Raw genomic sequence first — 15,260 nt, 5'->3', positions numbered from 1 at the left:
TGTCATGTGATGGCTTACTGGGTGTGGAATTATAAGTTTAAAATCATTTGCCATCCACTTACATGGTGCATTACATGGTGATATTATAACCTTAATATGAAAACCAATAAAGTTAGTGCCACAAATATTTAGAACAATTTAACTTGTGAATAAAACCATAAAGTTCTAAATAAAATGAACACCAGCAATGCATAAAAACGGTAATGCTCTGAGATAAATTATTTGGAAAATTGTTCATGATCAGTAAACCTATTGAAATAAATAATTATACTATAATCTAAAGGAGAAAATCATGCAAAAGTATCAATAATAATAAATGCTAACAATTTAATAGAGCAGTTACTATGTGCCAGATACTGTTCTGAGTTCTTTATGTTACATCAACCTGAGGAGGAAGATGATATTAATATGCTCATTTATACACGAGAAAACAGATACTTGCAAAAGATCATATAATTCTTTTTGTGCAGTATGGAAGCGCTGAATTGGCCAGAGGGCACGTGCATGCCTTCAGGCCAGTCTGCGACCTCGGGTTGAGAAGCAGTAAATTTGGGAGCTGGAACAGTCCGTTCACCCTGAAATTCCTCCTTGGTCACAGCCTTTTCAGCAGCAGTCCGCTCTTCCTTTTCAGTTTCTTTGGGATGTTTGTAGAAGCTGAGATCAGGCGTGACCTCTCTTGGGTGTTTATGAGAGATGGTGTCACACATGTGCAGGACTTCCTGGGCCAGCATCCACCACATCTGACCCCCTGAGTGAGCCCCCTTGTTGCATAGGATGGCAGTGTCCACACAGAGTGGAGGAGAGTCTGTGTTACACTGAGTGACGGCAAGCGAGTTAACATAGGACACCACTGTGAGTATCTGGCGGTTAGCCCTGGGGTCAGTAGCCACTGGAAGTCGTGGCTCCTGGAAGGCTGCCTGGATCTGGTTAGTGAATGTTTCAGGAGTGAAGAGACCCCAATAGGACCAGCTGCAGTGGTCATAGCCAACTTAACCACAGCTTGCTGGCCAGTATTCCTGGACAATATGAATTTTCAGTAGCAACAATGGCACGAGCTGTCAGCAGTTTCACCTAAGTTCTCTTCAGATTTAGGAGGTAGATGCCATCACTTTTCCTTTTGTAGATGACTGATCCATTTGGAAATTAAAGTTGTTGCCACTTAAGTGGGTTCCTGCTGCAAAGAATTTGAGGACATCCTCCTCCTTCATTTACAGGACATCAAGGGCTCCAGACATTGAGAAAGTTTCCCTTCAAGTTACCATGGGAGCATAGAACAACGCCATGTGGGCGCCTTTCTGCATAGCATGCAAAAGCTAACATCTAATTTGTAAAACAGAAGGTATTTTCCATAAAATTTTGCAAAGATGCTTTTTACATGCATATTGCAACTTTGACTATGCTGCAGGGGAGGAAGACGAATCCTATACCCTCTAGGTTCTTCTGACTGGGCTGTGAATTAAATTGACATGAGACAGAATAACAGGAGAAACTCAAACAAAGCTTTATAATAGGTATACATGGGAGAAACTCAGGAAAACTGAGCAACTTGCCAAAATGGCCAAAGCCACCACCTTAAATACCATCTTCAGCTAAAGGCAAAGGAGGATGCTGGGGGTAGGGGTTTGGGGCGTTAGAGGGGAGGAAGGCAATTCACATGGAAATGGAAAAGCAAGTGTTTGGTAAACAGAACTTTGGTAAGATTGGGCTTAGCAAGGACCCTCACAGACTACTGATACCCAGAATTATCTACGGTGATGGCCTGTCCTGGGGACAGGCCTTTTATCTTAAATTTCTTTTAGGCAGTTAGAGGGGGAGGTCGAAGTTTCTTTCAGAGTCTTTTGTTCTTTAAAATAATCAAGGCAAAGAGACACATTTTGGGGTGGCCAATTCTGATACCCTGTAATGCCATCAGTGTTCTTTAGATAGATATAGTACCTTTATAATTAGAAGACTTCTTGTCAGTAAAATCATAGTGCCCATTTTAAAAGACTGGCTTTAAATCTGGGAAATGTTTCTGTTTCACAGTTTCCTCAACTGTTCAACGGGAATTTTACCTACCTCATGGGCTTTTTGTAAGAATTAAAAAAGGCAATACTGTTAGATACTGGGTACAGTGTCTGACACATAGTGAGCACTCAATACATTTTAGGTATTGTTATCTGTCTCCTATCTATGAATATCTTTACCTTAAACCTCAAGGTAACAGGCAAGTTTTCTTGCAGGGAGGAATAGAACTACATCTGGATTTCCAAACACACAAGAGGAGATATTGCTTTTAAGTATATTCTTCTTAGAAGCTTGTAGATAGCAATAGTTGTTATGGAGCTCATACGCAAGGTCTGTGCTTGTTTCAAAGAAAGCTCGCCATGTGTTGGTAGCTTGGCAGATGACTCAGTTCTGATTCCTTTTATGTCCACTTTCTCTCATTTATCTTCTAAAATGCACAAGCAACACAGCGTCAATTTCTCTCCTCTCCCTCTCCCCACCCCCTTCCTTCAACATGCACACACAAGCATACGCGCTAGTTTCATTTTATTTATTTTTTAATCCCCAAAGGATTCACGGAGCAGGCTGTGTGCAGCTGCTGTGTTTTCCACTGTTAAATTGGCAGTTACCTACTGTGTGGAGTTGCTAGGAGAAGGTGAATAAGCATGATTACAGCATCATTGATGTACATGTTCTTTCAATAACAACCTGTGGAGCTCTGTGGTCTGTCTTCTGTATGGCTCTATATGTTATTTTCTCATTGTTGTCATCAATATTTGTTGCATTTATTGTTAGAGCATGATATATTTTTAACTGTTGGTTCCAGATCAATTAAGAGACAAAAACCTTGGCATTTAAAACAGGCACTTTTTTCTCAGGGTGGTGCTGCCGATACTGGTTCTTACCATCTGTTTTCTTATTACATCTTGCCCTCCTTCCGTTGGTAGAGAGGAATTGAGCTTCTTCTGGTGCTCTAAAGTCATTCCCGTTTCTCTTGTGCATAATAGATCTCGTAAACTGTAGGAATTCTGATGTGCTTCAGTGCACGAACAGTAACAAATGAGCTGCTTTTGGGGAGAGCTGGAGTGCTCAGTCGGTCAGTAGTACAGTAGCAGACTCACATGTGCGGATTGTTCCTGTGAGGTCAGAGGATCTGTTTATACTGCTGTCTGCTTGAGGGGGGTGATGTGGTGAGGAGTGGATGTGCCTGTCAAAGTCAATAGCAGTTCTGGCAGAGGCTGCCCTCAGCTTTGTAAATCTGCAGTGTTTTGATAGATAAGAGATGCTACTGTATAACTGTTTGGGATTTGTAGTGGACTGAGGAATGCTTGTTCTAGCTGCTGAAACTGACTGTAACTGTATCACCCTAGGAGGATCATCATGGGGTCCACTGCTGCAGACACTGAAGAGTTGGAAAACACCACTTTTAAATATCTCATAGGAGAACAGACTGAAAAAATGTGGCAACGCCTGAAAGGAATGTGAGTAAGCTCTTTGCTTGGTTCTGTGCTTTTTCGCCCCCCCACCCCAATTTGACTATTAATATGACTAATTGTCGGTACTTTCTTACTTAGTGGACTAGTGCTTCCTTTAGAAAGATTTTCTCTTAAAAAATAAAATGTGTTGGTCTCAGCTGACAACTTGTTTGAAGGATGGATAGTTGTTTTGCACCTGTATGTTTTATGTAAAGTGAGGTAACTCCCCGAGAATTGACTTCATTGTTATACTGCATAGCTTCTTTTATACATTCTGTACGTGTTGTTTAGGTATGTGGTTTAGATATAGAAAAAAGTAACTAGGAGAGCTGCTTGCCAGGGCACTTGCAGAAATAAAATTTCCCTCAGGTAAAATAGAGAGATTACTACTGGTACTTATTTCTCTGTGATTAGATTTTGAAAAAATAAGGACAGCATTAATATGATGACAAATAATTATACTTTGTTGTGCTTATTCTTTGTGTCTTTATTAACAATATTTCTTTAAGAAAAAATGTTTATGTGGTAAAAATACTAGCAACATATCAAACTTATTGGAGAGTTTTGGTTTTAAATTAACCAGTTCATTTCTTCTAAAAGTACTGAATAGCTCATGTTATAAAATAGACCTTAGTAAGATAAGTCAAGGTATGTGCTTATGTCAAGCATGAAATGTAAGTACCTGAGTCAACTTTAACTGCAATGCTATTCACCTTGCTATTTAAACATTTAAGTTTTTTTTTCTGTGTATGATACTAATTTTTGTTTAGTGTTCCAGCACACTATGTTTACATGCTTTATTTTAATTATGTCATAATTTAAAAATCAGATTTAACATTTGCGTAAAAATGTGAAGTATGAATATTTACAGGCCATTGTAATTGCTTAGCATATTTGCAGATCTCAAATGAAAATATATTTGCTTTTGTATGATAGTAGCTGAAGGAATCCTATACCATGTGAAATAGATATTTTCTAGGATTTCTTTTCCTCATGCTGTGTTTACATACTGTTTTATAAATTCAACATCTGAGTAAATTCAATGTCGCTATTTTGATATCTATGATTTTTTTAAAAGAAAAATTGTGTCCAACTTTGTTTAGAGGTAAAAATTCCTTCTAATTTCCTCCATTTGAATGTATTTAATGATGTTTATATATTTAAATAGTGTTCTCTGTATATTTTCTTACACTTGAAGAAATACAGGGCATTACAGTGTGCTAGTATAAGAGCACACTAATGATGCAAACAGCATTTATCAGAGAATAACTTTTAAAAAGGAGGCCATCTTTACATCATTTGAATGAGTTAGAGAAATATGTTCCCGAGATCCACTGAAGATTTAGAAATTACAGTTTTCTGGTGAGGTGGTTCTCTAGGGAAACAAATAATCCTGTAAAAGCAAATAAGAGCTACAAAATTAATTAGTATAGATGAAAATTAAACATAGGCAGTCATCAGATGACTTGTGTCCTGACCTAATTACTGGATGAACATCTGTACCAGAAAAATTGTATCTCATTTTACCAACCTATTTAAAATTTTCTTCCCTTTAGCAGAACAGACGTTTTTGTTTGCTTGCTTTTGTTTGTTTGTATTTGTTCTATTTTTCTGCAGTTACTTGAATGTACGAAGATGTATGGTAGTGAATTTATGCATATATCTTTAAGAAACTTGTAAAGTGACTTTATATTTACCTAACATTTTAGGGCAAAGTCATCTGACTTTCACTTTATCAATTGATCTCAAAGATCAATCTGTCATTTTATTTCAGGAGAGGGTGGTAGAGTCATTCAACAGTAGAATTCATGACTTGATATTTAGCATGGGTGTAGGATATAATAATATATGTACATATTACATAAATTTTGAATTGTGTCCACACAGAGCCACTGAGTGACCATGCCAGGAAACAAAATTTCGAATGACTAGGTTTTTTAAAAAAAATCATTGTTACTGAACTGATTGAAATGACTGCTTTTGCATCAAAGAAAGAAAGAATTTGCGTTTTGGTACTATTATTTTAACTTGTACTTTGACTTAAGACATATCCAGTATTCTAGGTTTAGAAATGTCAAAACAAGAAGCTTGAAATCTAAAATCTGCATGACTAATGACAACCAAATTGTTTAATTATGGTCTTTTGTGTAGTCTGCATTCAAAGCAGTGATGTGAGGGACTCCTTATTCCATTGCTGAAATTGTCTTGCCTATTTAAAATGTAATATTGACTCAAACAGAATTTTAACTTATCAAAATTTCTAGTGCTGGAATTTCACTTTTAAGTATTGGCAATTAAAATCATGTTATTTATGAAAGCTATCAAACAATTTTGCAATGATTTTCTTAGTTTGGAAAAAAAGATTCAATGAAGGCCTTTAGATATTTGTTTGGAAAGTAATTTTTTAATCTTTTACTGTATCTAACTTTAGAAATACATTGCTTTATTTCAACAGGATGTTCTGTTTTTAAGTGAGTTTACAATATGTACATTTTTAAGGTTAAATAAAAATAGAGACAAAGGTTGAAGTAAAATAAGGTCTGTTCAAGTATATCTTAAATATGGAAAACATGACCCACTACAGGTAGATATTTACAGAAAATATTTTATAGGCATTATCATATAACATAACATTTTAAAACACTTTTTTGAATCCATAGAAATAATTTAAAAATTTTGTAACACATGCAAAAACGTTGATAAACTAAATTAAAATATCAATTCTCCTCTACCATTTTGTTGATTTCTTTCACTGAGCTCCTTTGAAGTCTCCTTCATGTAATATTTAATTAAGACACCATATTCAGTGATGTGCTAAGAAATCTCATATTCCTTTGTGAGAACAAAGGTGAAACAGTTTTCTCTCCCATTTCTGATGTAGACTTGTATGCTTTCATCGATCAGTTTTCTTTTTATAGTTATGGCTTTTTTTCTTTAGCTTTCTTCAATCCTCTACCACTAATTTGTCACTCAGTATGACAATTTAGATTCTACACTATGACTCACCTTCTATGATGGTGGAAATGTTAGCAAATGACTGTGGCCTCATGTCTTTCATAAACTACATTTAAGTAGAATCATATTCTTGTCCATAAGTTATCAATTGTTTAAGGACCTGGAAAACACTTCCTATTTCTTCTGCCATCTCAACACCTGATGAAATTTCTGGTTCTGAAGTTTCCTGTGACTCTGGGACCTACGCTGCTTCCTACATACTAAGGACATTTTCTAACACTAGTCTTTGCAAAGATTAAGTTTATTGATTCCCATGAGGAAAGTTGATTTGAGATTTTATATTTGTTTTCATTTGTGCATAGTGGTTTTTTTCCCCAAAGGGTTTCAAATAATCCCTTTTTGTGTCATACGACTGTTGTGTTTTTCTTCTTTAAATGTAAAGAGAACTCTACAACTATGAATTTTTTAAAAATCAAACATATTTTAAAACACTGGTGCCGTTCTTTTCAGTCAGTGCTGCTGTTCTAAGTTTTTGATCTAAGGGGTAACAGCATTTCCAGAAAACTGTGATCAAGTAGAAATTCCAGTGAAAACCACATGGCCTTATAGCAGAAACTAAATCAGAGTGTTATCTTACTCATTTGTTCAACAGAAGAGAGGAAAGTTTGAACTGCTCAAAGCTACGAACTGTTGACAAAAATGTCAGACTCACCACTTCATAATACTTATTGCCAATTCCTTCAGCTTTTATAGGTGTAGGCGTAGAATCTATGAGAATTTCAGTTAGAAACTAACTTAATATATGATAATTAATTTTACATATATAAACACATACCTCCTATCTCTCCTAATCCAGACAGATGTCCAAATATTAAGATCTGGAATTGTGAATGCAGTAGTTGAAAGACTTAAGTTAAGCTTATTTTCTCTTTGATTGCTGGTAAACATGATCTTCAGTGGTGGAAAAATAAAATGTAGAGAAGCAGAAAGTGAAGGAGAAAGGAGGAACTATATGATAACCGTATAACTAATTTCAATTAGCTGTTATTGAAGAGGACAGTGTGTTGTATGGTTCTCAGATGAAGTAGCTCAAGCCCCCATCATTAAAAAAATATAGAAGAAATGCATATTCAGAAGAAAAACTGGCAAAAAAAGGTAAAATGGCAGGAGTTATTAGCACTGTATTTCCAAACTGGAATCGTACTTTAGGATGGAGCAGCATTATAAATTAGAAGCAAATCTGATCTTTTTACTCTCCTGCTTCAGACCCTTTCAAGCCTTCTAATGCCCTCCTTTCAACATTCAGCATCCTTAACAGGATCGCCTTGTACTTGCTTGACTTTTGGAGCCTCCTCTCACGCCTCTCTCTCTATGAGCCCCTCCCAACTAAGCCCAGGGTTACCCCAAGGAAATGCTGCTTACCACCCATCTGCCTTTGTTCATTTTGTTCTCTGTTCCCATGAGAACCCCTTCTTTGTCCTCTCTCAGCCTGGGTTGCTCTTGCTTCCCATGAGGCTTTTAGACATGTGTGAGGATCTTTCTGGTTGTTGTAGCGCCTGAGGGTGTTTCTGTATTTAGTAGGCAGCAGAGTCCAGGCATGATAAATGTCCTCCAGAGGTTGGGACATTTTCTTATCAGGAAGAATTGTCCTATTCAAAACTCTAATAGGAACCCTGTTAAGAAATGCTCTTCTTAAATTTTAGTTACAAAGAAAATCCTTCCTGATCTTCCAATACTAAGACAGCTTCTTCTATTTGGCTCATTAAGTAACCCAGACTTCCCTTTTCATAACAAATCTGCCTTCCCTTCTGGACCACAAGCTACTGAGGGCAAGGACCATGTTCACTGTGTTTGCTTTTGGACCCCTGGCACCTAGCACAGTACTGGGCATATAGGAGATAATGCAATAAATATATATTTTTTTTTTTTTGGTGAGGAAAATTGACCCTGAGCTAATATGTGTTACCAATCTTCCTCTTTTTGTTTAAGGAAGATTGTTGTTGAGCTAACATCTGTGCCAATCTTCCTCTATTTTATGTGCGATGCTGTCATAGCGTGGCGTGCTGAGCGGTGCTAGGTCTGCACCTGGGATCCGAACCATTGAACCCCAGGCCACCGAAGAAGGGTGTGTGAACTTAACCTCTATACCACCACGCCGGCCCCAGTAAATACTTTTTAATCAATCAGTGAATGAATAAAATTCTGAATCTTCTAGTGGCTCTAACTACAAAATTAGAAGATTAGTTAGGCTGCCAAAATAGGGCCATGAGCCAGGTTGGAGGAGTGGAGATAGATTCACAGCTGAAATAGGGATGGAGAAGACGGAAGGAAGTAGTGTTTGCCTATCATCTACTAGTTGTCAGAACTTTCCAGATATAACATATTTGTATTCTTATTTACTCTTTCCAATGACTTCAAGAGGTAAGTATCCTACATTGGTTAAACAGCTAGTATCCGGTAGAACTTGGATTTAAGCACAGATCTGCCTAGCTCGGCAGCTCTTATCCATCTTGCTTCTAAAACAAAAAAGAGGACATTCTCAGAATGGTTACCTAGAAAGATCACCAGAAAAAGGATCTAGAGTGGTGCTTCTTAAAACTTAGTTCCCGGGTCTTGTGGTAGGCAGACTAACTGCCACCCAGAGATGTCCATGTCCTAATCCCCAGAGCGTTTGAAGATGTTACCTTACATGTCAGAGGAGAATCAAGGTAGCAGACAGAGTTGAGGCTGCTAGTCAGCTGACCTTAAAATATGGAGATTAGCCTAGATTATCCAGGTGGGCCCAGTGTAGTCTCAAGGGTTCTTAAAAGTTGAAGAGGAGGGCAGAAGAAGAGTGCCGCAATGTGAGAAGGACTCACTTTGTCTTTGCCAGTGTTGAAGGTGGAGGAAACAGGCTATGAGCCAAAGAATGTGGGCAACCGTTAGAAGCTTGAAAAGGCGAGGAAACAGATTCTCCCTCTAGAGCCACCAAGACGAATGTAACTCTGCCAACGCCTTGATTTTAGCTCAGTGAAAATGGATAAAATTTTTGTTCTATGGAACTTAAGACAATGCATTTGTTTTGTGTCAAGCTGGTAAGTTTGTGCTACGTTTGTTGACGCTGCAATAAGAAACTAATACATGCCTTCTGTAACAGAATAAAGGTGTGCTGAATCAATATGACCACTCCTATCCTTTCCAACACACACATAGACACACACACGTGCACATACACACTCACACACACACACGGACATGGCGCCTAGAAGTTTTGGGCGCAGCCTAGGTCATTCTATGGCATATTAGAGTTAGATACTCATTATCCTTAGCCATTAAATAACTCACTGTCCTCCATCTAACCATGAACTGCATGCTCAGACCAACAATTTTCTTACTAAGCTCTGATATTGAGAGTATATATAGTGGATTCATTTCAGATGTCAAAGGAGAATGTTTATGCTATCTTTCTTGGAAATTTCTGATAAATTTCAGTCTCTGTTCTCACAGTGATGAGTGTGTGACTATTTTGATGCACTACTGAGGCAAATCAGTTGAAAAAATCTGTCTTTTAGGGGCTGGCCTTGTGGCCAAGTGATTAAAGTTCCATGTGCTCCACTTTGGTGGCCCAGCGTTTGTGGGTTCAGATCCTGAGTGTGGACCTACTCCACTCATCAGCCATGCTGTGGAGGCATCTGATATACAAAGTTGGGGAAGATTGGCACAGATGTTAGTTCAGGGCTAATCTTCCTCAAGCAAAAAGAAAAAAGAAAAGGAGGATTGGCAAGCATGTTAGCTCAGGGCTAAACTTCCTCACACACACACACACACACACACACACACACACACAAACCTGTCCTTTAGTCATAAAACTAATTTGAAGAAAACTACCTCACAAAGCCTATTTTGGTATACAGATATAATCTTAATATAAATCTCAGTCCTTATGTAACATTATTTTATGGTTTATAGAATGGACATAGTTGAGCTGAAATACCTTAGGGATTATGAAATTGACCTCTAAAATCAGTCAGATATTTCCTAACAGCATCTTTCCTTTAGCTGAGTGACCATGGAAAAGTTATTAACTTTTCTAAACTTCACTTTCCTTATTTGTAAAGTCCAATTATTTTATTAATCATTCATTTACTTATTAAACAAATACCTACTGATTGTATAGTATGTCAGGTACTATTTTAGGCATAAGAGCTTACTTTCTAGTAGAGGGAAAAACAACAAAAAGGTAAATTGTCAAAAGTAAGTTAATATGGAGTAAGAAGTAACCTGAAGAAAATGCACCAGGTAATGTGATCAAGAGTTACTTGGCAGGCCCGGTCCCATGGCCAAGTGGTTAAGTTCATGTGTTCTGCTTCCATAGGCTGGGGTTCACAGGTTCAGATCCTGGACGCAGACCTACGCACCACTCATCAAGCCATGCTGTGACAGCATCCCACATAGAGGAACTGGAATGACCTACAATCAGTATATACAAATATGTACTGGGGTTTTGGGGAAAAAAAAAAGAGGAAGATTGGCAACAGATGTTAGTTCAGGGCCAATCTTCTTCAGCAAAAAAAAAAAAAAAAAGAAAGAAAAGAAAAGAAAGAGTTACTTGGTGAGGGTATTTTGGATAGTCAGGAGTGACTTCTCTCAGGAGGTGACTTTTCAACTGAGACATAGACAAAAATTGATGCCTACCTCATAAGGTCTTGGAGTGAGAGGGAGGCAAATAAATTACACATCTAATTACTGCCAAAGTTCAGGATTAAGTGAGGGATAGCTATAGGAGTCCAGTGGATAGAGATCAAAATGTCAGCTTTATTGCAGATTACTTGTATTGGAGGATAAGTTTTTGGTATGCAGCTAAATCAGAACACCTCTGAATTCAACTTACCCCCAAAACTGCAGACCCCTCCAGAAGCGGACAAAATCTCTCCTCCTATATTTACCTCATGACCTCTAGCAGATGAGACTATGCTTTCTACAAGCAGAAAAACCTTCCCCATCCCTGAAAAGGACAGCTTGCACTCCCAGGTCTAATTCCTTCTCCACAGTTCACCAACGAAATGTTGCTCTTCCTCCTCCGTGAAAGAACATGAAAAGTGGCAAAGGGAGGCCTGGAAGGTTTTTCCAATGGAAAGTCCCTCCACTTAGAAGGAAGCTTTAGGATGTGGGAATATTGCCCAAATCAAGATAGTGAAAATTAAAAAATAACGTATATAAAAAAAGCACAGTACTTGGCACAAAGTAGCTCTCAAAACATTGTAATTATTATTATTAATATTCCCATAATCTTATCCATCCTTGTGTGTATTCCACCTCTACTATTTAACAGCTATATGATCTCCAAGTTGATTAATTTTTCAATGCCTTACTTTCTTATCTGTAAAATGGGAATAATATCATTACCAATCTCATAGGTGTTGAGAAGTTTAAGTGAATTAATGCCTATAAACTGCTTAGAACAGTGTCCAGAATTTAAGAAATCCTAGCTGTTATCATTATTATTACTGATATTATATGCAGAAGCAGAATTCTACTTTTTTAAGGTAATTTCTTATCAGAATCAGTAGACAGTAAGGTAGTCAAGGTAAGAATAGAAGGCTTTTTCTTACCTCAGTGGAAGTGGTCTCACCAATATCCCCAGGTTTTCTCACCAGAAGAGTGATGCTCAAGGACTTAGATTTTCCTGGGGCGGGAGCGAGGGTTATGTAGGAAGAGAGATGGCTGAGGAAGAGAAGTGGGCTGGCCTTGAGAGTTTCACTGCTAGAAGAATTGCCTTGATGGACACAGCATCTTTCGTTCAGCATCTTGTGGAGGCCTTAGAATGGATTTTAGGTCTTTATAATCATGTATGACCCAGGTTTAGTCTGATTTCATGAGTCTCTTGGGCTTGAAAATCGTTCTTTAGGTCTTTCTTTATCCCTGTTTGGGTCTGGTTCACAAAGATGTTGACTTCCAGGTAATTATTGTCGTGTCTCATAGTCCTTCATTTTGCCGATTCATTTTAGAAAATACAAAATTACCATAATGTTATCAGATTTTGCCCTTTATTCTAACACATTCAATCAGCTAATCAAATGTAAATATTTGAGGAAGTCTCATCAGAAAGAACTGTGCTATAAGCCATTTGGATATGAAAGGAACTGTTCATTAACATCATTAAACAGATGATAGTGTTAAAGGCTTATGAAAGTCATAGTATTTCACATATCTGATCTGAGCAAGTATTAGGCGTGTATAGCTTTATTGTTAAGGAAGGACATAAAAATAATAATAGGTCATTAGAGGCATATAAATGAAATATTATGACTCTTCTGGTTTCTCTTTTAAGCCACACTTTCTTAAAATTGTTTAAAGAAATACTGTTTTACTTTATATTTTATAAGATATTTTGAAACAAATTTTTACTAAGTAGGCTCAGAAAATGCTCAATACAGATAATTTCTGGTAGGCAAAATTTTGATATTTATAGCCTTTCAAGCAAGTTTATAATGTCATGAAAAAGTAGTAAAATCTCTAAGCACCAATGTCTACAGGGTGAGAAAACAGAGGTCAACCTTAATTAAACTCTGCATAAGGGTTGAGGATCAAAGGATTCTTTGAATTTTGTTCACAAATCAGGTCCTTGATAACTTAGAAGAAAACCAAGATAGACTTCTTGTTAGAAAAGCAAGAGTATGCTGATTCTGGGTCACTTAAAACTGAACTTTCTAAGACTTGGTTCAAAATAAACTGCATTTGGAGCAAGATGAGAAAAGACTGAACAATTGGGCGTCAATTACATTTTTGATTAGCTTCAACTATTTTAAATCACCTCATAATTGAATCACAGTAGTAATCACCCTTTATAATTCTTTTGTGCTTTGTAATTTCTAAAAGATTTTTCTTTTGATCTGTATGGTTCAGCACAATTATCCCCCGTTTTTCTGTTGAGAAAACTGAGTCTTGAAGACATTAAATGACTTGACCAATGTTTCCCAGTTAGTAAGAGGAGGGCCAGATTCCTAGGCCCATATGTATCCCATTTAACATTGATTTAGATAATTCATTTAACACTCAAGACTCACTATGAAACCTGACATTTCAGGAGTTAAAAACTGTTCTCTTGTTTTGATTTTTCCACAATCCTGCCATCTGTTTGCCTAGTTCTGCATACTCAAAGCTGAATACCAAGGAGAGCTATCGCTTGGCATATGTTTTAGATGTCAGAAACTCCCCAGTTCTATTTCTCCCCTTCTCTAGGACATGCACTACCATTATCCCTTTAATTAATTTATTTAAACAATGATACTAGCAAGTATTTGCAAAGGAATTTGACTTTTCCTAAACCCTCTTGCCCCTTCAGAGCTTGGAGTCTTACAAAATTATTCTAATTTATTTGGGCTTTGGTATTCCAAACAATAGAGAAAGAAAACCCTGCACAGTAGAAATGTCTGGATGCCTGTCCCTGAAGGTTTTTATTTACCAATAAGAATAAAGCCAGGAGTTCTAATGATTCAAACTAAACATTTTATTCTTGCTATGCTGCCTCTGCTCTTCTTATTATAAAAGATTTTAAGCATGCAATAAGGTTCTTTTCTGAAGCAAAGTAAGCTTTTCTCCTTTTGTTTATTTTAGAAAAATCATCTAAATGGAGTTTATTCTACTTTATTTCCCACATCGAACATAAACTACATAAAGGTGCACAGTATTTTTCTCGTTGTTTCCTAGACTGCACTTGGAGATGCATATTAGACAGGTTAAGGAGCTATTTCTAAGTTTTAGAACTCTCAAAAATCTCTAGTACTTCCCACTGGTTTCAATATGAAAAAGTGTCTTCATATGAATGACCCTCCTGATATTTTATTTCCCAGCAAATCTCTGCTTTAATATCTCAGATTTTCTAAACAGCCCTCTATTTTCCAGAAATTCTCCCATGCTGTTGTTTACTGTTGCCATATGGCCCAATTTGTTCATGATTTTCTGCATCCACTCTTGGATAATCCCTCCCATATAGACTCTGGGCTTGGCTATTCAACTTGCTTTGGCCAATGGGATCTCAGCCAATGGAATACAAGCAAAGTCTTGGAAAGGGCTTATGCATTGGAGTTTCTCTTGCTGTACTTTGGAACCCTCATACTAGCGTGGGAAGAAGGCTGGTCAAGCCTGCTTGAGGATGAGCACATGGAGCAGGTATAAACCGTTCCAGCTGAAGCCCCTCTAGATCAACTGGACCGTCAACCACCAGACATGTGAGTGAAGTCATCCTAGACCATCCGACTGCCTCAAAATCATGAGGAAATGATAAATGTTTATTGATTTTGGCTCCTAACTTGTGAGATCATTTGTTGCACAGGCACACAAAAAAAGCCAATTGATTATACACCCAAAATCAGCTCTTAGCCTCTATATTTTTCATCATATTCTTCTCTGGCTTCCTCAGTATTTTTCTACTACCACTCTGCTTCTTTCTCTCTTATCATCTCCTATTATTTATTTCTTTGACCCAATCAAAAGTTGGTTTATATTTCAGGGATTATGAAAATAAGAATTGTGGTCCCTATTTTCAGAAAGTCAGTCCAAAAAAACTGCTCCTCCACATTATTTCCACCATCAACAATATCAATGGCACATATCCACTTAAAATATTTCTTCCAATACATGCTCCCTCAGTGGGCTGTGTATTGAAATTACGTTGTTCTCAGGTTTCTGTTAACAAATATAATTTCTCACCAAATAGTAAAGAAACATGGAATAAGTCACGGAAACTGCATAGTTGCATAAGAGAAGATGGTTCATATTCTGTTACCCTGGCAACAGGCACTTGGAAGGCCAGGGCTCCCCACACATCCTGTTGCCCTGACAACAGGTCATGCAGGGCATGGG

General features: G+C 37.4%; 1 protein-coding gene and 1 pseudogene across 10 annotated transcripts in view; one reads left to right on the top strand and one right to left on the bottom strand.

Moving 5' to 3' along the window:
• Positions 1-416: 416 nt before the first annotated feature.
• On the bottom strand, positions 417-1,235 carry LOC103553222 (small ribosomal subunit protein uS2-like; annotated as a pseudogene).
• Positions 1,236-2,426: 1,191 nt separating this feature from the next.
• The window catches only part of PDE1A (phosphodiesterase 1A), a 341,793-nt gene continuing 328,959 nt past the window's right edge, over positions 2,427-15,260 (top strand). For 3 of the 10 annotated variants that reach the window (XM_070580366.1, XM_070580365.1, XM_070580367.1), the window contains exons 1-2: positions 2,920-3,082; positions 3,357-3,467. In XM_070580366.1, the coding sequence (XP_070436467.1) occupies positions 3,018-3,082; positions 3,357-3,467 (176 nt within the window). In that variant the 5' untranslated portion in view covers positions 2,920-3,017. The other 7 variants (XM_070580369.1, XM_070580372.1, XM_070580373.1 and 4 more) reach the window with 7 other exon arrangements.

The sequence above is a fragment of the Equus przewalskii genome, chromosome 17, assembly GCF_037783145.1.
Source record: "Equus przewalskii isolate Varuska chromosome 17, EquPr2, whole genome shotgun sequence".
NCBI classification, from domain to species: domain Eukaryota; kingdom Metazoa; phylum Chordata; class Mammalia; order Perissodactyla; family Equidae; genus Equus; species Equus przewalskii.
This window is presented reverse-complemented; position numbering and strand designations above follow the sequence as displayed.